This window comes from Oryzias latipes, chromosome 24 (genome assembly GCF_002234675.1).
Source record: "Oryzias latipes chromosome 24, ASM223467v1".
Lineage (NCBI taxonomy): Eukaryota > Metazoa > Chordata > Actinopteri > Beloniformes > Adrianichthyidae > Oryzias > Oryzias latipes.
Genome location: NC_019882.2, coordinates 22,470,123 through 22,496,022, shown reverse-complemented (window position 1 = coordinate 22,496,022; position 25,900 = coordinate 22,470,123). Strand labels below are relative to the sequence as shown.

General features: G+C 41.3%; 1 protein-coding gene across 5 annotated transcripts in view; it reads right to left on the bottom strand.

Moving 5' to 3' along the window:
• The window catches only part of LOC101166026 (myelin transcription factor 1-like protein), a 56,716-nt gene that overhangs the window by 28,091 nt on the left and 2,725 nt on the right, over positions 1–25,900 (bottom strand). For 4 of the 5 annotated variants that reach the window (XM_023952977.1, XM_023952974.1, XM_023952976.1 and 1 more), the window contains exons 2-6: positions 9,050–9,151; positions 8,619–8,673; positions 7,051–7,084; positions 5,754–5,816; positions 249–697 (exon numbers count right to left, since the gene is read on the bottom strand). In XM_023952977.1, coding sequence (XP_023808745.1) covers positions 249–697; positions 5,754–5,816; positions 7,051–7,084; positions 8,619–8,673; positions 9,050–9,064 — 616 coding nt within the window. In that variant the 5' untranslated portion in view covers positions 9,065–9,151. Of the gene's footprint in view, positions 1–248; positions 698–5,753; positions 5,817–7,050; positions 7,085–8,618; positions 8,674–9,049; positions 9,152–23,852; positions 23,934–25,900 lie in introns of all 5 variants that reach the window. The other variant, XM_023952975.1, reaches the window with a different exon arrangement.

Here is a 25,900-nt window from a genome sequence, read left to right as displayed (position 1 = left end):
GTCTGTCTGTAGATCCATAAACCTCTATTGTAACAGTAAAATCTGTCCAACACAAAAGGCCTTCAGCTCTGATCTGCTTGCTCAGCTGTTGGACAGAACAGGTGAAAAAAGAAATGAGGGAAGACCCATGGAGTGTCACTGTTTGGAAACAAACAGCTTTGTGTGTTTTTCAGTGAAGCTTCACATCAAATCTGGGAGCCCACTAGCTCCCATGTGACAGACTTCCTCACAGCCCACTTCATACTTACTCTGCTGGCAGTTCATCTGCTCTTCATCATCAACGTCATCCTCCTCCTGTTCCTCATCATCATCAACGTCATCCTCCTCATCCAGCCCTCTGACCTCTTCTTCATCCTCGTGTTCAACTCTTATTCTCACGTCTCCTCTCTCCTCTTCTTCTTCCTCCTCTTCATCCCCTTGCTCCTCATTATCCTCTGAGAAGTCGTCTTCCACCTCTCCGTCTTCATCTATCTCTTTTTCTTCATCCTCTTCCTCATCCTCCTCTGCTACCTCCCTTCGCTCCTCTCCCTCCAGTCCAGTCTTCATGGCGTCATTCTGGTAGCTGCTGAAGCTGCCGGCATTCTCGTCTATTTCCTGACCGGCGCGCGGAGACAGGAAGGGCCGTCTTTTGGCAGCTGGTTCCAGTGGTTGTTTGTCCAAAGTCTTCCTCTTTTTGGCCAGTGGACAGCCATATATGCTGAGGTGGGACAGAAGATAAATTCATCAGAATGTGCATTTGTGCAAAGAAACAATCAAAATTTCAAAACCAATCCAGAAAGGATATTTTTGTCTAACAATGACAGAGCAGCTCATCAGGACTTTTGTATGTTTTGCACGTAGACACAACCTAAAAATGAGACTTGTGAGCAACGTTTTGTTCTTTATTTCTGTTTTTAAATTTTAGAACATTACTGTCCAACTGAATGAAAACCTTAACCATTTTTCTGTTGCTGTTTCACTTGGAAGGAACCACTATAGCGGTTAACCCTCTATCTAATGGTTCCTCAAATGTGAGGAGCTCAGAACTGAATTAGAACACATTTCTGCAGGGTGGGGGGAGGGGTCAAAACTGATTATTTTGCTTTGATTTGTGTGTTCATCTGATTGAGTTGCTGCATGACGAGTTATTTCTTCCAGAAATCCCTGCAAGATGAAAGTGTCTGTTGGTATCTCTGCACAGACTCAGTCAATGTTTGTTTCAAGGAAGACGGGGGATCGTCAAGAGTTAGCACTCCGAAAAAAAGGTGTGAACACTTCATAAACCCTGAAATCGTAAAGCTTTAGCTTTCAATGACGACGCTCATGACGGGACTTCATCCGCTATCAGGACAAGTCTAGGTTCACAAAAGCAACTTCATGATGAAAACTGTGCACACAACTCCAAAAAGGAGCCCCAGAGGCATTTGAGAAGATTAATAAACTGTCTGGCCTGAAGTCCGATAAATCCTCCTGTTTGCATGGTTCCCCAGAAATCTATATGTGCTGCTTCCAGAACACCTTCATGAGCTTCCTGAGCTCACATGCATATTGATTACTTGCATTAACACCTCTGTCACCTGGGCTTGGAATGTGCCTTGTGCACATGGAGATGCTGAAGTTTGTGCTGGGGGGTGCTGAAAGCCGGTTTGCAGAATGGAAGCACAACTTCTGCTGTCATGGCTATCTGCGTTTGAATGCAGCTGAGTTTATAACTGGCGTGAAACCAAAGCCTGACTGACATCTGTCTGCAGTCGGAGGCTTTCCGGGTCAGAGCGAACCTCAAGGTGCTGACATCAGCGTGTCTTCTCAAAATGCAGAAGGTTTAGGAACACCTCAGATGCTTGTGAAGCATGCACAATTATATTATTATCTTACTGCCCTTAGTAACATGAGGTGCAGAAACATGTTACCATAGCAACATGCTGGTGTTAAAGGTGAGGATATTTTAAAGAATGAGAGGATGTGGGGGGGGGGGCAGCTCAAAGTGGGCGACACGATGTTCATATCCTATACTACCAGTTGCCATGGGAGACCGGCTGCATTCCACCTAGTCCTCATACTGCAGCAGCAGCACGGTGCTGTCGCCATGGTGACATCCTCCAGTGAGAAGGAGGGGCAGGGGTCGTGAGAGACAGAGAGAGACAAAGAAAGGTACCAGAGGAAGGAAAGAGAGTGAAGAAGAAGAAGGTCTTCTCCCGAACTGATTCAGAAATGCCTCTCTGCATGCAGGTTTCTGATCCCAGCAGAACAACAGGCAGGAATGCTGCAGACACCCCTCCATTATGGAGGATCACATACAGGTGCCAAACTCTGTAAAAAAAAATGATGCTGATGCTCCTTGTTTAACCAGCAGCCAGTGACACTCCCATCCATCAAAACAAGCAGCGGAATCTGAAGTGTGTTGGAACAATCTCCTGTAAGCTGACTGATGCAGGGAAGCAGCAGATTTGACCTAATGCCAGTTTCAGTGTTGTGACTGGACACTCGTCTTAGAGGATTTTCACACTGGTTTCTAAGATGAGTGTTTTTGTCTGTGAAGGGCAGCAGAACGGCATGATGCCGGTGTTTCTTGGTGGGCCACGGTTTGTATCTGGGGTTGGGTAGGGTACTTGGGACTCCCGGGTGGTGGTGGTTATTTTCATAACTATGAAAATTGTAGATCCACACTGAAGGCATCACAACTCATCAAGAGAATGCCAAGAGTGTGCAAAGCAGTAATCAGAAGGTGGCTACTATGAAGAACCTACAATATGACATATGTTCAGTTGTTTCACACTTTTTTGTTATGTATATAATTCCACATGTGTTAATTCATAGTTTTGATGGCTTCAGTGTGACTCTACAATTGTCATAGTCATGAAAATGAAGAAAACTCTTTGAATGAGAGGGTGTGTCCACACGTTTGGTCTGTACTGTATGCGTTGGTTTCAGCAGCCAACAGGTATGTTTGTGTTATTTGAGTGTGTCTGCAAACTGACCCAGCTGTGTTTGATAAGGACATACATGTAAGGGCTACTGTCCGACCAGGTGTCCATTTTCAGATATTAACGGACGATGCAAAGATGTGAACCGTGTGACACAAAGCGAAGGATGGTTGCTCCAGTGAAGCTCATTCATTTCTCATACTGGACACCTCCAAGGGCATTTTCCCACCTTTCTGCACTAAAACAGAGTCCCTGTTTCATCAAGTTCTGTCTAACTCTTATTGAATACAACTTTGTTGTAGGAATTCACTGCAGCATCTCCAATGTTAAGATTAATTTAGGATTCAAGAGTCTCAGTAAGCTTTCAGAGCTGCAAAACAGTGATAGACCCAACTTCAGGAAGGAAACTAGTTACAGACCCACCTTCTCTTCCTCTAAAACTTCTACATCTGATATTTTTGCCATTTGAAGAAATAACCAACTGACAAATCATCTAGCTGGAGACCCACAATCCTCACAGGTGAAATAAAATAAAGTAAAAATAAATACTTGCAGCCATGCTTTTCAAAGGTTAGAATCAATGTTATGCCTTTAACCCTTAAAGTTTCAGAGAAGTTAAAGAAAATGATTTGTAGCTAAAATTGATCTCTACATGATAGTTTTTGCTGTTCTTCACCCAATTTTCAAAGATCTCATTATTTTTTACTTTTAAATCTGATCAGAACTGCTGAGTTTAGATAGAATCTTTGTTAAAGTTGACCTTTAGCTAAGTATAAACAAGTCACACGTGTTCAGAAAGGTTTAAATCAAAAATGGATTATGACCTCTAACACATTTTTACATAGTAATCATTTAACTACAGCCAAATCAAGTTAGGATGGCTGTATTTCCTAGAGAATGATGTTTTGTTGCAGGCATAAAAAGTTAGGGGCTGGTGTGCATTCCTAACAGCTACTGTGAATATAAACATGTACAAACCTGACGGCGAGCAGAAACAAGTTGCATGGACTTTATCGTTCTCGTGATATGTTTCTGGTAAATGAGGCAAAACACAGACATAATCTATTTTTCATATTTTCTACCACTGTTCTACTACTGTATTTCCCCTTGAAAGAGCAATTTGTTGTTTACCCTTGTACTTGTTGCTGTGACAATAAGGGCAATTCATGCATTCTTTTGTCTTTGATAGATTCAGAATATAGATGTTTCTGGTCAAATGCATGGAGTGGGTGCAAACAGATCAATGTTTGGCACGCAATAGAATTTATTACAAAGGAAACAGCAAACCTGCTGCAGTAATTCAGGCACTTCCTGACTGTAGCTAGGCCACCATTTGGACCCCCACCATTGTGGTTACCGTCCCCACAGACTGCAGAGACATTTTTCTTGAAGTTTAAATCTGGCTCCTGAATGTCTAACTCCTTGGATTAGACACAGACATAATATTGTCCATATTTACAAAACAAATGGATGTTTGCTCAGTAATAGAATTGTTAGTAAAAAATTCTAATAGGTGTTAAAGCATCTTTAAGTCTGCTGACCCTTTAACAGTCTTAACAGTCCTAATGCTCATTCTCTACTCTCCACTGCACTGATTGAAGTCCTTCTGTCAATCCTGCATTTGTCCACTGAGTGAGTCTTCATAGACATGTTTGTCCACTGATGCAAATCACTTGAGTTGATTCCTTAAATGTCCAAATTAAAAATCACGTGTATATGTGCTATTTTGCACTCTTTTTGGCACTAGAGTACATTTAAAGAAGAGTCTAAATAGTATTAAAAAGCAAGTAGAGTCTAATCTGTGCACAAATTATTTCTTTAATTTTGTCTATGAAAAAACATTTTCAGGTTAGTTTATTAATATTTTTTCCTTGAATATTCAAATTTTTGGATTTTTGTAAAAACTGGATTGAATCTTTAGATACTGTATTTAGAGAGCATGTTTTGCTGCTCACAGAGTCAAACTCACTTTAAAACAAAGCAAAGAATTTCTTTTCTAAGCATTAAAAATGCTTTTCATGTGTCTGCTCTACTGCAAATGAAACAAGGAAGTGTGACTGCTGACAGCTACAGACAATTCAGAAACAAATACATGATCAAATTAAGAAATTGCTTTAAAAAGGCTTAATATTTAAAAATGACAAAAGTTCGAACAATTACAAAAACTAAAAAAGCTGGACAGCTGAAGCAGCTAAACCCCGTCACAGCAAAAAGGAGTTTAAAGGAACTGAAAAAACATGCAGAAGAAAACTTCAGTCTGAATGTCTCTCACAAATAACAGCCAGTCTGTAAGTTTTGAAGGGTCGAAACTTTAAAAAAAACAAATTGGTCCCAAAGCTCATTCATAACCAGGTCTCTATCTCTGCTTTTTACCCACTATCACTACTCTTTCTTCACTGCCAAGCAAAGCTGATGCATCCAGCAAAGTCAGGAAAACATGCCGCCTCTTGTGTAAATAAAACATCCTTCATCTGTTATGCAGTAGATAACTTTGAATTTCTCATGAGGCGGAAAGCTGTTCCTGCTGCTGCTTCCTAACTACGCACCTTAGCACAACACTAAGGGGTTTAGAAGGACGTTGTGCCAACATCCACACATTTATGAACAATTAAGTTCTAAAAACAGCCATCGTGAAAAGTATGTAAGAGGCAAGCAGAATCATGGTTTTATACAAACTCAAAATGTTTTCAAAAATAGCCAGAATCAACAGATAATCAAATAAATACAATTCAAGGCCTCTTAACTGTGATTCCAGATCAGCTCTGTAGCAGATCCACATCAGATCCAGAACTGCTCCTGATCAGATCCAATGAAGACCAAAAGCAGATCCAGACCATCTGGAGAACTCACCTGCGGTGTCTAGCATACTTCCCGCTGACGTGGCCGCTGCCGTCACAGCCCAGGGTGGGACAGCTGATGAGGAAATGCACATCATGAGCATCTGCTGCACCAGGAAACAGACTGAACATCTTCCCAGGTTTCATTCTTTTCTAGGAACTAATGGCTTCTCAATGCCACCATTTCATGAAACACACATTCTGTTTGTTCTGCATTACTTGTATTTAATTAATCAAATCATTTAACTTGAACAATGTCTTTTTGGTGGACATCTCCTTCTAATAGATAGGAAGACACTACAGAATAAGGACTCTGACAGCAGCCTGGGGAAGGCAGTAAACCATCGTGAACCATCATCAGGACACTTTTGCATTTTTGACACTCCGCATAAATGCAAACAGATAGGTGTGGGTGGGAAGGAGACAAAGATGGCTGTTTCTCTGAAAAAGAAAATCTGGAAATGCAGTTTGAGTAGCTGTGATGAGCTTTAGATTCATCTTAAGCTGTGAGACACACTCTGGCACCCAGTGTCAGCTGATGTTTGTACTCCTAAATCAGAAATTCACCAAGACACAGTTGAAGATTCTAAGTGGAGGGGGACAGGTTAAAGATGAGCAGAAAGAGTTTATGCTTAAAAGTGAAGGGAGCAAAGAATGGATTTAGTAACCAGGCCATCAAGACAGGAAAAAAGAGAAAGAGAATGACGGAGAGGATGCAAAGGCAAAGAGAGAAGCAGATGTGGAGGGAAAATGAAGACAGAGCTTAGGAGAAAAAAAACAGACAGAGCAGTCAACACAAAACCAGAGGGAGATGTTTGCCAAATGTGAGGCACCAGCAGATGTGCGTCATCAATGAATGACAACTGTAGCGTCACATCAGCTTAGCATGTTTTTGGGCTTCTTCAAAGCCATCCTAAACTATTTACACTGTCAATATGTTAGCAGGCCCTTCAACACAGCTCACATCTGCTCCTGCTTTTGGTCCCACAGATCTGGTCCTCCCTTAAAGACAATTGTGTTGGTCCGGCATGACTATTTTGGGACTCCAAATTAGAATAAACCTCCTCCAATCCATTTGTTTCTGACATGTAGGTGTTGGATAGATATGCTTGAAAAAAGAAAAGAAAAGCGTTTTCTATTTGGCAGTTTACAGACTAAACGTCTCAGTACAATGAAAGACACCTCAGAAGAGTTTTCTAGTTTCAGTTCTGTTAACACAAGAGTTTGGATTTATTTCTATGAAAAACACATCTGGAAAGATGCTATACGCAAATTTGTGTTTCTGCACTGAAATGAAAGCTTCCGGTTACCTGAATAACTCCTGTGTGACTGCTTCCACGGCAACTGTGGAGACAATAAAGACTGGATTATAAAGTGGGACTGGTGCCTGCAGCTGTAGGCCGAATCACAGAGATGTCTGCGAAGTCCAATTCAAAGTGTATTTGTCACACAGACACACACGGTACCAAGCCCAATGAGACGACTGTTGTGGTGATTTTGGGCTATATAAATACAATTGAATTGAATTGAACATACACAGTACAATACTGTATGTAGTGGAATGTACTACAAGACTGTGTGACAGATTACAGGCCTAAGAGCAGTAAGTATAAGAGAGGACAAAGGTTAGGTCAGTATGAAAAGACATTTCAGTAAAATACATGACAATATAGCCAACAATGTTAAGATCACAGAAGTGTCCATGCACTGGAAAATATATAATGATGTTGCTTTGCAGAGATTGTATCGGATAGTGCAGTTCTCTGTTGAGAATCAGCTGTGTGGTGTGAGTGTGGATGGGGGGGGGGGGGGGGGGGGCAGGAGTGTGATCAACAGGAAAAACACTACAGCAGGATCTGATGGCTTCGTGTTGATGACTAAAGAAGTTGATGTCTCCCGTTTTTCCATGACTTGAGTTAGAGAGGCTTGTTGAGAAGACCTGCTGTTACAAAAATCAGTCCAAACGTAGAACAGTTTAACCAGTTTTACGTTTTGCCCGGCCATTAGCTCCAGGATGCAAAGCATCCCTGTTCTGGTGACAACTCTGGAGTCCAGCAGCTGCTGCAGGTTTTATGTTGTGTGAATAAAACGTAAAAAGTTTGGAAATCCTGAGCCCTTAAAGTATACAGGATTATGGGAAAATCACTGCTGCCTTTTGGTCAGCTTTCCAAGAACTGCTTCGGTGTTTTGGGTCCAGACACAGCCATGTGTGTGGTCACATCGGAAGCACCAGCGTGTGGCGCCACCAAGTAGAGTCTGTACTTTTAGAGGGACAGTTGGAAGGTTGTTGGGAACTAGAATCCCTAAAGACACGACAATCTGTTTCACATGACCAAGTCACATACATTTAAGTAAGGTGTTTAAAATTAAGAAGACAGGTAGTCTTTGAGGGAGAGAACGAGCTAAAAGCACGAAATTTGAGAGCTTTTCAGGAAAAACACCTCTTATTGAATTTAGGCAAAGTTTTGACAAAAAAGTCAGTTCTTCTGTAACATTTATAGAGTGACTTATAGAATGACAAAGTCAGATTGCTCTAAGCTGGACAATAAACTATCTGCCTGGGCTTTTATTCAGGTTTCTCTTCTGCTGAATCCCCAGGTCGCATCTCACCGGGTTTGGTCCTCACCTGATTTCAGTCAGTCCTTGTCAGGTCACCTGTTCTTCACTCCCAACTCTAGTTAGTTTAACACAATGTTTTAGTAAAGTTGTGTCTCCATTTCTTTATTTAACATTAAAGTTTTTGCATTGGAATTCTTTCCACCAGATTGTAATGACAATCACAAAGTTATGAAAGGCACTGATAACCCAAACATGTTTGCTGCTTAGTTCTTGTGCAGTGAAACAAAACTCAGTTTCATACAAAAGTATATTTCTTTACCTCTGACTCCTTTGGACCTTGTTCGATGGCGCTTTTCAGTCACATTTCCCTCCATCTGAAAAACAAAAGGGAATTATTTGAGCGTCCAGTATATCTTGAAAACGTCTTTGGTTCCTTATAAGTGTACAGTTTTGTCACAAAGCTGTTGATAGCTGTATAAACGTAAGGAGAGCACAGCGGTATAAACTGTCTAGACAGAATAATCATTGACACAAAAAACCTGCCTTTCCAAAGCACCAATTGGCCACAAAGGGTCAAATCAGGTCAAATCAGTGCAGGTTCAAGAAGTAGCATATTCCAAGAAGTCAGAGTTTTGCTGATCAGTCATTTGTGATATGGAACAAAGAGCATCAAAACAACAAAGACAACAAATGCATGTTGTCTGCATGCATGTCTTACAGTGAATATCTCCAAATATATCTGTTCTGTACCTGACAGCAGCTCATGTGTCCTCCACTCAGAGAGCTGCAGGTCTGAAGCTGAAGACTCTTCACAGTAACACAGCTTCAGAAGATTTCTTCCACAGTCATCTTCTGCAAGAAAAAGACGATGTTTTATCAGGGGGCCCAAGGTCAGCTGCTACCTCCTCCTATTTTCCACTCGGTCCTGCAAACTCTGCCTGTGAGGAAAGTTTCTTCATGGTATTCTGATGACATGTTTACTGACATTTCCAAATGCTGGTGCACATTTACGCTTGTTTACAAGAACTCTTCGTTGGTCATTTGTGGTCATATGAATGTACGTTGCCGGTGTGTACATAGCTTTAGTCACATGCACCTGCATGGGGGGTGGGCCTGAATAGGTTGCTGTGGGTTTTTGGGATACTTGGGCGCGTGGAGGGTCGTAGAGAGGAGCGGATGCATCTTAAAGGGAGCGCAGGTGTGTCTTGCAGTTCCCTTGAGGCTCGTACAGCCACCGTAAGGTATGTCATGAAAATGGAATATACCATTGACGTGCACGTGGTAAGTGCTTCAAGGAGGATTTGTAAGGATAATTCAAGAACATGCAAATATGATGCACGGGTGATGCTGTCATACGGTGACCTTACCCTGCACTCCTGTTGTTAATAAGGTGCACGAACTGACTCCTTACTGACTGGAGACAATAGCTGTAGGCATAGGGTATGACCATGAGACATAAGTGGAACTTATGTCTCATGGTCTAAGTGCAAAATCAAAACACTTGTGTCATTTTCTTGGACAGAGTTGCAGGACTCCATCAGCAATTTGCCTCTGTTAATATCCCATCATCCCTTTGTTTACACTTTTTACTGCTTGTTTACAGCCCCAAAGGTAACATTACTGGTGCAACAAAAATGGTGAGTAATATCAGATCTATCCAGCCGTACAGTTTAGATCCAGATTTCAGCCCAGACGAGGAAAACAAAGACGTTCATGGATCTATCTGTCTGACAGTGGATGATCAGAATAGAGCAGATCAGGAAGCTTGTGTTAAAGATAAGGTCCTGTTAGCTATCATACATCTAGGTGGGTGAATTTGTTTTCTGCATTTGACCTGTGCCCTGCGGAAGCGGTGAGATGCCGACACAGTTATGCCCATGAAACCTTTGGTGGCTTAACCCGCAAACCAACCCCTAATAATAAGTGTCAACCAGGGAAGCGTTTGGTCCCGTATTTAGTCTTTGCTCCTTGGCAGTGGATTTGAGCACAGGTCCTTTCAGTCTCAGGGCGGACACTCTTCCACAAGGCCACTGAACTGGTGGCCCGTCAATTGTAGATGTTACTTAACAACTTCAAACCTTTTTCAACTGGATTTTCTCGTCTGCTCCTAATTCACAATGATTTGAATAAAGAAATACTCAGAAATGCAGTTTTCATCTTGAATTATTTTATAAATGTCCTCCATCATCGTTAAAATGTTACAAGAACATGTTAAAATCACCCCAAATTAGGGTATTAAATGGCTTCTCATTGAAGCACTACAACATAAAAGGGTTTTCAACACACAATCCCTGCATCAAATGATGGATTCCTCGACTGCAGGGGAATGCAAGGGAATATATCCTCCATAGTGCACACAAACACATAAAACAGGTGACCGTCACAAGATGTGGACGTTTTGAGTACACTGATGCTTTTAGCATCATTGTGGATAGCCTTTATAGAAAATGCATAGTTATATGTACAGCATTTATTGGCAGCCGATGCTGATATTGTGCAAATAATATAGTGCATCCCTTTTTTTATTGACAAAAGTAACCAGGAAAGCCCCAGACTTTCTGCCAAATATTTATAAAACACAGCAATTTAACTCAATATTTTCTTTATGATTAAGGTTAATAGTAAGAGATGCAGAGCAGAACATGAACAGCTGCCACTTTCTTTAACTTACAAAAACTAAAATGCTTTTTTATTGTCACAATTTGTGCAAAAATCTAAGACTTCCAGTTCCTGGGTTGACAAGCAGCAAGCTTCAATAATTGTCTGTGTGCACTTCCATGCATGTGTGTGTGCACACTGTGCCTGTGTGCGTGTGCATATGTCTGTGAGTGGGAGACTGGGTCCTACACAGCTGGCTGAGCAACGTGTGAAGAGGAGCTTCCTGCTTTTTAGTATTCAGTCCCACTCTCTGCCTGTCTGCCTCGATATGATGCGGAACTCTCCTGTACAAAACACACTGCAGCACACTCACAAGCTAGTGGCTGAGCACAGTCACAGACCAAACATGAGTACAACTGCACACACATGCAACACAAAGCAGTGCAGGTGTTAAAACCTGCATTTTATGAGCTCACTTTACTGTTTTGCTGCAGCAGCAGCAGTTCATGTAGGTCAAAGTCAAGTCAGCCCCAGTAACTGATGCACCCTAACAACCGAAAATATTCCCTTCATTAGCTGGCCATTCAATGGTAGAGGACAGCTGAAAGGATCCAAGCTGTTGATCTGAAAACTTAGACTTTAAGAAAACATGTTGCTGTTTCTTTCTACCATCTACACACCAACCTGAATTCTTGTGCAGTCAGAGGGAGGGAAATAATAACTGAAATGAATGAACCGCCTATCAGATTAGAAGGTACAAGCCAACCGATTCCTCTGTTGATTTTCTGAGAGACATGGCAGAGATGAGAACTTGGACTTGAGGCAGCGGCTGCACAGCCCGGGTCTGATTGCCATCCCCTATGTTCTTCATCATCATCATCATCATCATTTTTTTATTCATAAAGCACCTTCCACCACCAGCCAAGGAGGCTCAAAGTGCTGTACACAGGGAGAACAAAACATAGTACAAGCATAAAACATAAAGGAATAAAAAGCATAAATCCAAATTAAAACATTGTAGAGACATAAATAGAAAAAAAGAAAAAGCATAAAACCAATTTAAAAGACATTCAAACCAGCATAAAGCCAGGACAAAACTGATGCTAAAGCGCTAAAAAGGAGGAACAATTCTTTTTTAAAACTCTCCAGGAGCGTGACCTCTCTAATTGCCCGGGGCAACCGATTCCATAGTTTAGGGGCCGACACAGCAAATGCACGCTCCCCCCCGAAACTTACGTTTTGTTCTGGGAACCATTAACACAAACGGGTCGGTCGAGCGTAAGGACTTTATGGGAGATATTTTAAAAGCTAACTGGAGAGGTAAGAAGGTGCCGTACCTGCCAGGGACTTAAAAGTAAGGACCAGCATTTGAATAAAATCCAAGTATTGCACTGGCAGTCAGTTCAAAGAGGCCAAGATCAGTGTTATGTGGTCCAACTTTGGCAGTCATCTGCATAAAGGGGAAAGTTCACCTTATTCTTCCAAAAAACAGCATTCCCAGTGGCAGCAAGCAAATCGTTATTGTATAACATTGTGTAACAAAAAGTCATATTGACATTTTGTCACAAGATGCCCATTTTAACTAATAGACTTGAGACCTATAGAAAAAAAATCTGGAATTTAAACATGAAACGTTAGGACGTGTTTCCAGATCAGGTTCCAGTCTGTCCAACATCTGCCACATTTCAGGTGGTTTATTAAAAAAATGTGTTAATGAGCCAGACAAAAATAGTTTGTAATTTTTGCATCAAATCAACTCTTCTCCACTGATATGAGTGTAGCAACAATCAAGCATCAATTAGCATTTGAAATTTGATGATTTATTTCACTAATGCATGATCCAAGTCTGCTTGTTGATGTGTTTTATACCAGTAAAACGTTATGTCTGTGAAAAAGATTGTACGGCATCAATATTTCCTATTGTGATTGATGAGCAGTTGTCCGCACCTTAGCTGTAGCTGCTCCTTCAAACAGACAGGGTGAGGTGTGCTTCAGGTAAATAGCTGAACTGTATGATGCAAACACATTCCTTATAAACATGTCAGAGCTGTGAAGGCCTTGAGGTCCGCTTGGGCAATGCCACAATCGCTGGTTGCCATGGAAACTATGCGCATCAATTAGCTTCTGAATAATCAAAGAGCAGCAACTCACAGATCAAACTCCAGGTTCATGGAGACATGAGGACTGATGCCCAAAAATGAGTCAGAGGGCCATTAGAAGCTTTAACTTGATCTCCACACTCACTGCTGTAGATATGATCCACCTAACACAAGTTAATGACTCTGTTCTGAAGTTTACAAGAAAAGAAGTCTGACAAACAAAGCTGCAGTGGTCTGAATTTTAGTATAGGACATTAATTGTAAGTCAACACAGAGCCTTTCCGTTGTCACGTTTTGGTAACTTTAATTTGATGTTATTAAATTAGGTCAAAATAAGGTCTTATTCATTCAGAGTAGGACTTTAGCCCCTGAAAAGACGGGGACTTTGGAATTGGGTTGGACGCGAGTCCACCTACTTTTATTGAGCCATTTTCTTGGGACCAGCGGGTACTCCCAATTTGGAACCTTGGGGGGGGGTCAGTCCATTTCTCACTTACTTTCAATGCTCTCTCCTCATAAGGTAAGAAAGAGGAACAGGAGGGAGGATGAGGATCTGAGTGACCAGAGGCGAGGAGACTGGGCAGGTATGGGGAGCAAGATGGTAGGCGACTTTGAAAGTCAGGGGTTTGAAGTCAATTTTGGGGGGGACACAAGGATCTAACTTCTGAGAGACAACTGTTAAGGGAGGGGGGAGTGAGGAGTTATGTTTGGTTTAAGCATTGACAGCAGATAAGAACTAGACAAAGCCCCCCTCGTGTTCCAAATAGGAAGTACCCACTCCAAGAAGCCAAAATCTCATAGACTTCTATAGAGGAATTACCGGTTTTACTCAGTCATACAGTATTTGTCAGACTAGCCTTCTTGCTCTACTACCTTTTTCTAAAAATCCTCTTTGCTAATCCAAATTTTGATAATATTTTTCTTTATTATAATTTATTCAAGTTAAAAACTGACCAATTAGATGCCTCAGCAGCTTCAAACATGTGCTTGCTGCTTTGTAATGCCATTTCAGCAGCTGCTCTCTCAATCTGATGGATTTGTCTGGTAGAAACCTTCCTCATTCTGTCTTTATCTGCACCAACCCGTGTGTCTCTGAATCAGCCACTAATCTCTTCATAGTACGATGATCACGCCGAAGTTTCAGTGAAATATCAAAGGTTTTTATACCTAGTTCCAAGCATTTAACTACTTCATGCTTTTCAGCAGCAGAGATCCTTTTTCTTTCCCATTTTGTTTGAAAATGTTGGTCTGTTTACTAATGTGGAACATCCTTCTTTAGTAACTTAACTGAACTCACCTACCAAACTAGTTATCACAGGTGTCTGAGATTAATTTCAGTCAATACATTCAATAAATGGATTAAAAACAAGTTAATAATCTTAAAACTAAGGTAAGAAGGAATGGTAATGCAAAGATGCATAAATGTCTGAGAGTGAATGGACTAGTTCCAAAATTACAGCAAGAGTGAACAGATGATCGCTTTGAATCATTAGTGTGAAGCAGAATTAAGTTTATATAAAAGCTGTACTTTTATATTTAACAGTTGTACAGATTTAAAACCATCGCCCCTTAAGACGGTGCAGGGCTGGGGGCTGCTGGCCTGATTTGTTGTTGTAAGAAGCTAAGATCTAGATTAGTCATTTCACTGAAAGTAAACTTTTCTTTCTGATCAACAACAGAACCTGGATGTCATCCAAGTTCAGGTTGAATCACCTCAGCATCCCACTGAGACCTGCTCCCCCTGGGGGGGGGGGGGGGGGGGGGGGGGTCAATGGGAGGAACAAACATGTGATGATCCTCACATCAATCCCACATACACGTGGTTGTTAGTTTGTCAGGTTGGCCCAATTAAAGGAAAACATTTTGCAGAAGGCCGTTCCACATTATCCAGACCAATATTTTCAATTGGATCGTATGCGTAAACCTTCCACTTTGTCACCACTGAACAATGTTCACAAGCAGAAACAGCTGCAGTGGGCCCAGAAATACATGGAGACTAGCTTTGAAACCATCTTGTTCACTGATGAGCAAATGGATGGTTGGTGGATGGCCACCACGTCCCAACAAGGCTGCAATGTCAGCATGGAGGTGGTAGAGTCATGTTTAGGGCCTGAATCATGGGGAGAGAGCTGGTTGACCCCTTTAGGGTCCCTGAAGGTGTAAGAATGACCTCTGGAAAGTAGGTGGAGTTTCTGACTGACCACTTTCTTCTGTGGTACAAAAAGAAGAACCGTTTGTCTTCATGCATAACAATTCCCCATCTCATGCTCTAAGGAATACCTCTGCATCATTGGCTGCTATGGACAGAAAAGGAGATAAACTGATGGTGTGGCCCCCATCCTCCCCTGACATCAACCCTATTCAGAACCTTTGGAGCATCTTCATCATTGGAGGGTGGGAGGCTGTTCAAATCCAAACAGGATGTGGGAGAATATTCTAGTCTGGTCTAGCCAGTCTCCAGATGTCAACCCCATAGAAAATCTTTGGAGGAAGTTGAAAGTCCGTGTTGCCCAGTGACAGCCCCAACACATCACTGCTCCAGAGGAGATCTGTATGGAGGAATGGGCCAAAATACCAGCAACAGTTTGTGAAAACCCTGTAAAGAATTACTTAAAATGCTTGACTGCTGTCATTAGCCGCGTTTACATGGACAAAAGTAATCGGAAAGAACGCGTGATCGGAAGAAAAATGTGTCATGTAAACACGCTGTTCGGAATACTCTGCCCCGATCAGACTCGTTCGGATCAAAATTTCTTTCCGATCGAGATAGGTGGGTTATCCCGATTGTTTATCCGATCGTTGTGCATGGAAAAGGTTCATTCAGATCGTGTCACTACTGCTCTTGTTCACGTCATGAATAGACGGTGTTTCGCTAAAAGCTTTGGAGCTCATACGGGACCGACCAGCTGCTCTGCGGACGCCCCGTGAAAAGCGCCGCTCCGCTGGCTCTTCGCATCTCCCCTCTCTTACACCCCTCGAGGGGGATGCCGGAGGAGGAGCGCTTCGTGCCCCGTGACCCAGCACCCGAGCTCTGCGTACGGGTACGGGTGCTGGTGGACCGAGTGGACCGTGTCTCAGAGTCTGAGCAGAGCAGCCGGATTTATTAATGTGTGTTTGAGGGGAGGGGAGGATGCTATGAAACGTGTGGGTTTTGTTGTTTGTTGGGAGACTTGGATGGACTGCAATCCGTCCCGCCGCTCTGGGTTAGCAGCTGCCGGACTCAGGTGTGTGTGTGAGTGTGTGTTCGAGTAGAGCAACGACCGCCAGCACACACAGCGGCTTTGGGACGGTGTGCGAACTTTTCAAAGCAGAAATGCCTCTTAGTGCTAAGAAATCGTTCAAACAATCACGTGGATTTGTGTTTCCAGTTGTGTCCCGAGAAAATAAAGACTGATGTTATTTCCACATATTTACGTGCAGCCAAGATGCAGATTACAGCTTTTCCCGCATGGTCCTGGATTTTGTGTCCATGATCAAACAAGGCTAATATTAGCCCGTGTTTATAGCCTCTCCTAACTGGCTTCTTCCAGCTCCGTTCTTCCACAAAAAAAGCACTGACCATGCATATTAAAAATAAACCGATAAGCAAACAGGCGCTTCATAATATTCATTAAATTAATAAAAAGCACGTTTGGGAGATTGTCTTGTATATTACCGAGCTGCTGCATAAATGTCTGCAGCAGATGTTTGTTTACAACGGGACTCATGTCCTCTTCCGGGATTTTCAACACTACTGCGCATGCACAAATGATTTATTCCGACCGAATGTGTGACCATGTGAACGTTTGTTCTAATCGGAAAAAGGTTTTCTGATCCCATGTGCACGGTTGAATTTTAACCCGACCATTGATCAAGATATTTTGCCCATGTAACCGCGGCTATTGCCAACAAAGGGTAGATAACAAAGTCTGGTAACACTTTATATTAAGATTCCTTAACAAGCTCTGTTAACACATTAACAAGCATTATAAATGAATTTATAGGGTGTTAGTAAGACATTTATTAGTACAATAAGTCTAATAAGGTTTATTAAATTACTTAGTTAACACATTTACAAGCATTATTATTAGGATGTTTTCAAGATGCTAACACGGTACACGGTAACCTGCCCATCTATGAATAAAGATGGGCAGGTTAACTAATGTCACCATTGGCTAATGAATCTGTCAATCAAACTCATCAGCAAATCAGGCATGCTCGCTTTCAGCCCATTGAGCCTCTTAGTCTTTGCTTTCACACAGGTGACGAAAAAAGCCCCGCCCATCTTTGATTCTGTACCGGTCGGTCGTTAGTGTGTTAGCTTTAGCATGGCTCCTGTAGGTTTATTGTCTTCGGTCTTCAAAAATGACTGGCTTGTGCAACTTTCTTGTGGACTTTGAAGCAAGGCAACAGTGGTTGAATGCTGTTGGCATTGAATGCAGAGAATTGTCTCCTGGTGATGGGATTTGCAATGAATGTTTCACTCAGGATAGATGCTAATACTTTATCCTTATTAACTATGATGCTAGTCATCCAACACCAGTATATATGTTTTTTTTTTTAATTATTTGTCTGAATTAAATTATTATATATCTTTTACAGAACGATTTGTGTATGTTTAGTCTGTTTTAATGTCATAAAATTCTTTTTACAATCTTTATGCTTTGTGGTTGTTTGTGCTAAAAAACGTCCACACTTTAGATGAGGTGCTGCAAAACAATTAATAAACTATTAACAAAGTTAATTAATACATTTGTAAAGCTAATAAGCAGTTTAGTAATATGGATTTAGAAGACAATGGTCTGACTTTAGATGTTAATAAATCTTATTAACACTTTCAGGTATTTGCAAGACATCTATAATGCTAATAAATATCTTACTAGCATCTGACACATTAATAAAGCCTATTAATTTGTTAAGTTAGTTAATAAAACTTATTAAGCTTATGAACACTTCGGCTTGTGTCAGGCATCTATAATGCTAATAAATATCTTACTAGAACCCCAAACAATAATAATACTTCTTAATTTGTTAACAAAGGTTGTTAATAAATCTTATTAAGCTTATTAACACTGACACATTTGTTAAGCACCTATAATATCAGTAAATGCATCATTAGCATCTTGAAAACATCCCAATAATAATGCTTGTAAATGTGTTAACTAAGTAATTTAATAAACCTTATTAGACTTATTGTACTAATAAATGTCTTACTAACACCCTATAAATTCATTTATAATGCTTGTTAATGTGTTAACAAAGCTTGTTAAGGAATCTTAATATAAAGTGTTACCCAAAGTATTTAGTTGAACTTTTGTTATTGACCAAATATTTATTTTTCATCATAATTTACAAATAAATTCTTCTGATTTTCTGGATTTTTTTCCTCATTTTGTCTCTCATAGTTGAGGTACCCCTACAATGAAAATTACAGGCCTATTTAATCTGTTTAAGTGGGAGAACACAATTGGTGTCTAACTAAATACTTTTTTGCGCCACTGTAACTCTGAGACAAAGTAGCCAGGTGAGGTTAAAACAGCAAAGCTGGGACCGTTGACTCTATATAAGAACTAGACTAAGTGACCCCTCCCCCCTGGTGCTCCAAATAGGAAGTACTTGGTGGTGGGATTAAAAAGATAAAATAGACTTCTATAGAGAAATAAACAGCTATCCCCGTCATGACAGAAAGCCACAAAACTCTTCAAAAGAACTCTTCTTGTTGGCCACTATTTGTCTGTTCCCACTCCACAGATTCCTGCAGCTTTTGGTGGCTGGAGGAGGTAACTATACTGACTTACCTGTTCCTGCTCGTCTCCTCCTGTTTCACATAAAGGACTATCATATTCTCCGGGGTCCGCTCTCTTCTAGCTTGTCCTCAGAACTACCAAACCTGATAATCACTTTTAACATTCTACTTGTCAGAAATAACCATTTTTGCTCTGCTACCTTTTTAAACATGTTCTTGATTATCCTATTTTTCATCATATTTTCCTGTAGCTCAAGTCAATTAAGTTATAAACTGACCAATCAGATGCCTTAAAGGTAAGTGGTGTCACGTTGAACGTTTGACAGATTCTCAGTGGAAAGGGAGTGGACTTCCAACAAGCTCACTACTGATTGCTGAAAGTGGTTGCCATAAAACTGTTGGCCCAGACCAACTCGGACCAATCACTGCTCACTGACAACGTCTGGCTCCAACACGTCTGTATCGCCAAAGATGGCGACTGATTTCACTTCCTTTGATTGGAACTGGAAGGGAGTCACGAGGCTGAAGCCACGCTCGCTCATTCCGGTTCTCTCACGTTAGCATTCACACCGGCAGCTGCAATTCGCGTTCTAGCTGCCACTTTTGTCATGGCTGTGCTCCAGCCTCACCCTGCTGATTAGTGATTCACAGCAGCTGTGGTAATGCCTACATATTCTGCCTCTGTCTAACCTCTATTGTCAGAATGCATGGAGCCACAACTCTTATCGCCTTTAGCCTTGCCACTGTTGTAAATGAAACTCTGTATGGATTTTTGACCTGTTTCTTGGACCAGGTTTATTGTGCCCCATACCATATCATACTAGATACTCTGTGGATGGATTGTCCCAGAGTGGTTTCTCATCTTTTCTCAGTCTTCCTCTGCAGCAGTCACTCTCTCTTCACCTCTGTCCAACCACTGCTATTCTCTGCATTTTAGTAAATGGTGTACACTTTTATAACGCTTTTCTACCTTCTTCAAAGCCCCAAAGCGCCGTATAGTCACAGTCTCATTCACCCACACGTCACATACTGATGGCGGCTCCGCCCCCAACACTAGTGCCAACCAGAGGTGGGGTTCAGTGTCTTGCCCAAGACCACTTCAGCAAGGATGGGCAAGGCAGGAATCAAACCTGCAGTATTCCGATCAGTGGTCGACTGCCCTACCACTGCACCACGGCCACCTCATGAATAAAATATGTATATTTTATTCGATTGCTTACCAAATGTCTGGTTTTGTACAAAGTTCTTGTAATATTTTCTCAAAATTGTCTGCCTAATGAGATCCGTGACTGTTATCAATGTGTTTTAGTTATTAATGTTTGGAAAAATTAAAAGATCATTTCTTTTTTGTATTAAAAGTTCAAATGTATTCATTTATTTTATTAAGGTGACGTAACACGTGTCTGATTTTGTTAGAAAAATGTTTCCAGTGGTTTTTGGTTCCTCGTCACTACAGAAAAAGAGAAGATAAAGAAAAAAAAATAATTAAAATGAACAAGAACTTTTTTTCTAATTAAATTAATTCTTCTAGTTATAAATACATCTGCCTCATTAGAAACAATAGCACTGTGGGTGCACTTAGACACATCCCAGATGACGGCACGCCGAGACATTACCTCCAGGGACAGTCCATGAGGCGTCTACCTATATAACATCTATGAATGTAGCAACATGAACATTTTTGAATGACCTTCATTCTAAAATTAACTGTAAAAGGTTCATTCATAATAACTTTTCTTAATGTCTTAAGATACAATCCCAACGGTAGGGCTTTGACTGGAAGCAGACGCTTTCTTTGTATGGTGAGCAACAACCTTCATGTCCATGTCTGTGATTGGCTGGCTTTTGTGGCACATTTGCAGCGTAGTGCCCTGCTCTGTTTCGAGAGTAGAAACCCTGAAAATTGTTTTTAAGTTTGCAGAATAAAAATGTTTTTTTTACTCGTATTTTTAAATTTCAAGTGCAAAAGAAATGAAAATGCATATCTGGTTTTGACTTTATTTTCAATTATGAGACACAATTCTTCCATGGGACACAAGTGTAAGGACAACAGGGAAGCAAAAGGTTCTGCATGGTGTGAAGAGTTTTTAGTCTTGGTTAGTGTTGTTTCATTATGTTTACATCAGATTTTACATAAAGGAACAAAACTTGCCTTAAAAAGGTGTACTTTAAATCACTGAATTACTGTTCTAATTAGAGTTTGAGGACCAGTTTCCAGGTTTAATCAAACAGTCCAGTCCCTTCACGCCATAACTCTGTCCCGCAGGAGCTGAGGAGGGTCAGGGTGACTGACAGCATGATGTGTGGAAGCTCTAACCATCTGTAACGAGAAGCAGATGCACAAACCCACAGCAGCTCTTCCTGCCTGACCAACTGTGTGCAGAACAGAATTATGCAAATTGAAAATCATTTGTGTATTTGCATGTAAGAAACCCGGAGCGAGTGGAACAATTAAAGGGCCAATATCATGCTATTCTTAAGCCTTTCATAGTAAGCTATAGCCTTAGATGTGATAATATATTATCTTTGATACACTAAAGAATGATTTTTTATGAAATACGTGTTATTTTGGCAGCTCATTTTCCTACCCTGATTTAAGACGACTTGATCTCAACACATCAACCTAGAGCCTGCCTCAACATTGTATCTGTAGCCGCGTTTACATGGGCAAAAGTAATCGGAAAGAACGCCTGATCGGAAGAAAAATGCGTTATGTAAACACGCCGTTCGGAATACTCTGCCCCGATCAGACTCTTTCGGATCAAAATTTCTTTCCGATCGAGATAGGTGGGTTATACCGATTGTTTATCCGATTGTTGTGCATGTAAATGTTTCATTCCGATCGTGTGTCACCACTGCTCTTGTTTACGTCATGCATAGACGGTGTTTCGCTGAAATAAAGCTTTGGAGCTCATACGGGACCGACCAGCAGCTCTGCGGACGCCCTGTGAAAAGCACCGCTCCGCTCTCGCTCCGCTGGCTCTTCGCCTCGCCGCTATCTTACAGCCTCACGAGGGGGATGCCGGGGGAGGAGCGCTTCGTGCCCACTGACGTCCGGACCCTGCACCCGAGATCTGTGTTCGGGCTCGGGTGCCAGTAGACCGTGTCTCTCTCTGAGCAGAGCAGCCAGATTTATTAATGTGTGTTTGACTCTGGGTTAGCGGCTGCCGGCTACAGGAGAGCAACGACCGCCGGCACCAACAGCGACTTTGGGGCGGTGTGCGAACTTTTCAAAGTAGAAATGCCTCTTAGTGCTAAGAAACTGTTCAAACAATCATGTGGATTTGTGTTTCCAGTTGTGTCCCGAGAAAATAAAGGCTGATGTTATTCCCACATATTTACATGCAGCCAGGATGCCGATTACAGGTTTTCCCGCATGGTCCTGGATTTTGTGTCCATGATCAAACAAAGCTAATGTTAGCCCTTGTTTATAGCCTCTCCTAACTGGCTTCTTCCAGCTCCGTTCTTCCACAAAAAAAGCACTGACCATGCCTTTTAAAAATAAAACTTTGAGCAAACAGGCGCTTCATCATATTCATTACATTAATAAAAGCACGTTTGGGAGATAGTCTCGTATATTACAGAGCTGCTGTATAAATTAATGCGGCAGCCGTTTGTTTACAACGGGACTCATGTCCTCTTCCGGGATTTTTTAACACTACTGCGCATGCACAAATGATTTGTTCCAACCGAGAGTGTGACCATGTGAACGTTTGTTCTAAACGGAAAAAGGTTTTCTGATCCCATGTGCACGGTTGAATTTTTAACCCGACCATTGATCAAGATATTTTGCACATGTAACCGCGGCTTGTGTTTCTCCCAAAAAAACAAAAGAACATCTGAACCTTTGCAAAGATGGATGTGCATATTGCGCATATAAAAGGAAATCATTTAGCCGATCACCGGCTAAATGGGGGGCGGAGCTGGCAGTGCAGACTCTTCCTGGAAGGGACTGTTCTCACTTATCTACGTCACAATGTGAGAACCTGCTCATTTTCATGGATTGGGAGGGGCTGGGGCTCAGAGTACAGGTTTTTAGAAGAAGACTTGGAAATGTTTGAATGGAATTGCTTGAATTGGGATTGTTTATTCTGATTAATTAACATTATAATACACTAAAAAGCTCCAAAAAGTTGATTTTGCATGATAAACACCCTTTAAAGACTTTTCTGAGTCTGTTACAGAGATTACTGAGCACTGGTGGAGGTGACAACAAATCAAATTTTGAGTAAATTCCTGACTGAAAAGTACCTGGCTGTAACCAGATGACAGTGTGAAATAGGGCCGGATATCACCAATAACTTCCAGAATCGATTCGATTCCCGATTCTTTAGATTCACTCGATTCGATTCAATTTTGAATGTACATAGTTTACACAGTTAGAAATATTTGTATAGAAATACAATAATACTCTATATATGTTTTGAAGATACTCATAATAATCAGATCCATGTAAAATATTTTAGTGAAATAATAAACCAATGAGATTGTTAACACCATACAGTGTTACATGGTTTCTCAAATGGAGAGGCTCCAACAAAAATGTGCAGATTGTTAAGAAACCTGCATTTCAGTTTCGCCACTAGGTAGAGCACATGCTGTAGCATGACACTTTATTCCAGAAGATTGAGCAGAAAACAGTGCTGTAGACCAGTGGTCCCTGACCCCTGGGCCATGAACCGGTACCGGTCCGTGGGTCATTTGGTAACGGGCCAGGTCAACGGAACGTTAGCATCAAGCTAGCAGACTTTGGTTTACTGCTGTTATTGTATTAGAGATGTAGATGTATTAGAGTATATAAGTAATGTTCCATGAACATTCAGATTGTATTTTGTAGAGTGTCTAGCAGTTTTACAATTGTACGCCATGATTGTTCCAAAGATTAGCGAGTAGCGCTAGGGCTCAGGAAAAGGAAAAAAGATCTATAAAAGATCGATCTCTATTTATATAGATCAATTATTGATTTATTAAGCTTGGATCGATTCAGATTGATTAATCGCTTTTATCAACCCAGCTCTAGTTTGACAGTCATGAGCCAGGGCTTTTATTTGACAAACACGCCTTTCAAAGAGCACTGAATGACTGAAGTGAGAGTTGGTTGTCCTGTCCACTGCATGTGTTGTAAACTCACCATGAGTCACTCAGAGCTCCACTTCAGACTGCTCAGTTTACCCTCAGTTTGTTTCAGCACAGCAGCTTCTTCACATTTCACCTAATGATGGGCAATACCACAGATTACAGAGACAATCATGCATAAACTTAGCAGTTCAAGAGACAACTTCCACTGAAAAGTCTATGTAACGCCCATTTCAGGCTTCCGCATGCAAAACTCATTCATTTACGCATTCCTATGCAAGTTTCTGCTACCATTGTCAGGCTGTATCAACAAAATGTGCAGCCACTGAGCGTGAGATGACAGCTAAACCAGGTTGACTGGACGTTCAGATGGTGTCCAGTTCACAAAGGACCACCAATTCTTAATTTCTCATGAAGGAGAAATTAATATTTGTGGTTTGTTCCCAGCCAGAATTCTATGGTACCAAGTATTTCGTATATCGAAATAGAGCTGAGAGGGAAAAAAGCTTAGCGCATGACTCGCATCGCTTTGACATTTCGCACCAAGCCTCCTCCAAATGCAGGTGACAGACGTGCCATTCATGTGACTCACATTCAAGGATGCACATTTAGCGAGTTTTTGAACGTGCGTTTATCTTCAGGTGTTCACACTAGTGGATACTAGCGTATCCATAGGATTCTTATGGCAAAAAATGATGTCAAACCCACCACCATCTTTGCTGCTCCATTCCACAGCATCAGGAGCATCAAGAGCTTCTACGCTTCATCTGGTAAAACTATGGATCAGCTTAATAAAAGAGCGTTTTTGTGTCATCGTAGGTGATCATGCTATGCCAACATTACAATCATCAGTTTACAACCTCACGTAAAAATGTCAATTGATTTTTACATAAATAGGGACCATTTCAACAAGGTTTTATTCCGTCACACAACTTGTCATGATCAGCTTTGCTTGACAGGTAATTTTATATATACATTCATCATTGGGGATCTGCACTTTCAAAAAAGTCTGGTAGTGGTCAGTTGTCAGATAATGAGATTACTGACACCTGCACAATCAGACAAAATTAATTAACAATTGTCAACCAACAATCTATATATAGATTATTTTGTAGATTGCAATATAATATATCTTGTATTATTAATGTGCAAAACTCAGACAGCATTAATAAATTAGCAACATTTCAGATTGACCAAAATGAGTCAAAATGTGAGAGTTTTCAGATGACTTTGAAGATTTGATGATTTTGTTATGAGACGTGTCAGAATCAAAGAGCAATCTGAGGCTGCTGTAGTTCTGTGTCGCAGCACAAATCTTAAAGACTGTTGAGGGGAAAAAGTTAGACAAATCATTTAGATGTTGACCCTCACAGCCACCCAGCAGCAATGAAAGCGGAACAAATGATGTTCTATGGACCTTAACAGCTGACCCCTCCTGACCGGCTCCTTGTCTAAACAAGGTTTGGTCTTGGCCTGATCCAGGTTGGGTTTTTGCGTTGGTCTCTGAGAAATGGTAGTTGTGAAAACTCCCTTGATCTCTGGTCCTCTTTAAAGCAAGAGTCTCTATTCAATTGCAGGTGAACTCTGGTGCGGTTGTCTTCAGCGTGAATGCAGACGATCTTTCCACAGACCAAAGAGAGGAGGAGAACCAAAGGGAGGAAATGCTGTAAGCTCTGTGTGTTTGGAGGAGAAAAACAGCCATGGTGTCAATCTAAAGGAACATGAATCATAAGGCAGTTTAGAAATGTCTGCTGGTAAAGGTGGAGTAGTGAGGAGCTACAGGAGATTCTTCTGCATGAGAGTCAGAGGACGAACGTGATTAGCCACTTTTTGTTTTACTGTCCTGGTCAGAGCTTGCTTTAGACTGTACTCAGACAGGAAGTATTATTTGGTCTGGACTTGAGTCCTAAACCTCACGTTTGGTCTGTATTCAGACTGCCCTAAAGCTGCCTTTCCTGTTTCAAACCAAAGCTTGTAAAAAAAAAAAAGCACTTGACTAAGATCTCTCCAGTTATTGAACAGAAATTACGAGCCCGGGGCAAAGCAACTAGAGACAGAAAGTATGGAAGCCTGTGTTTTGCAATCCAGGATAGTTTACTTATT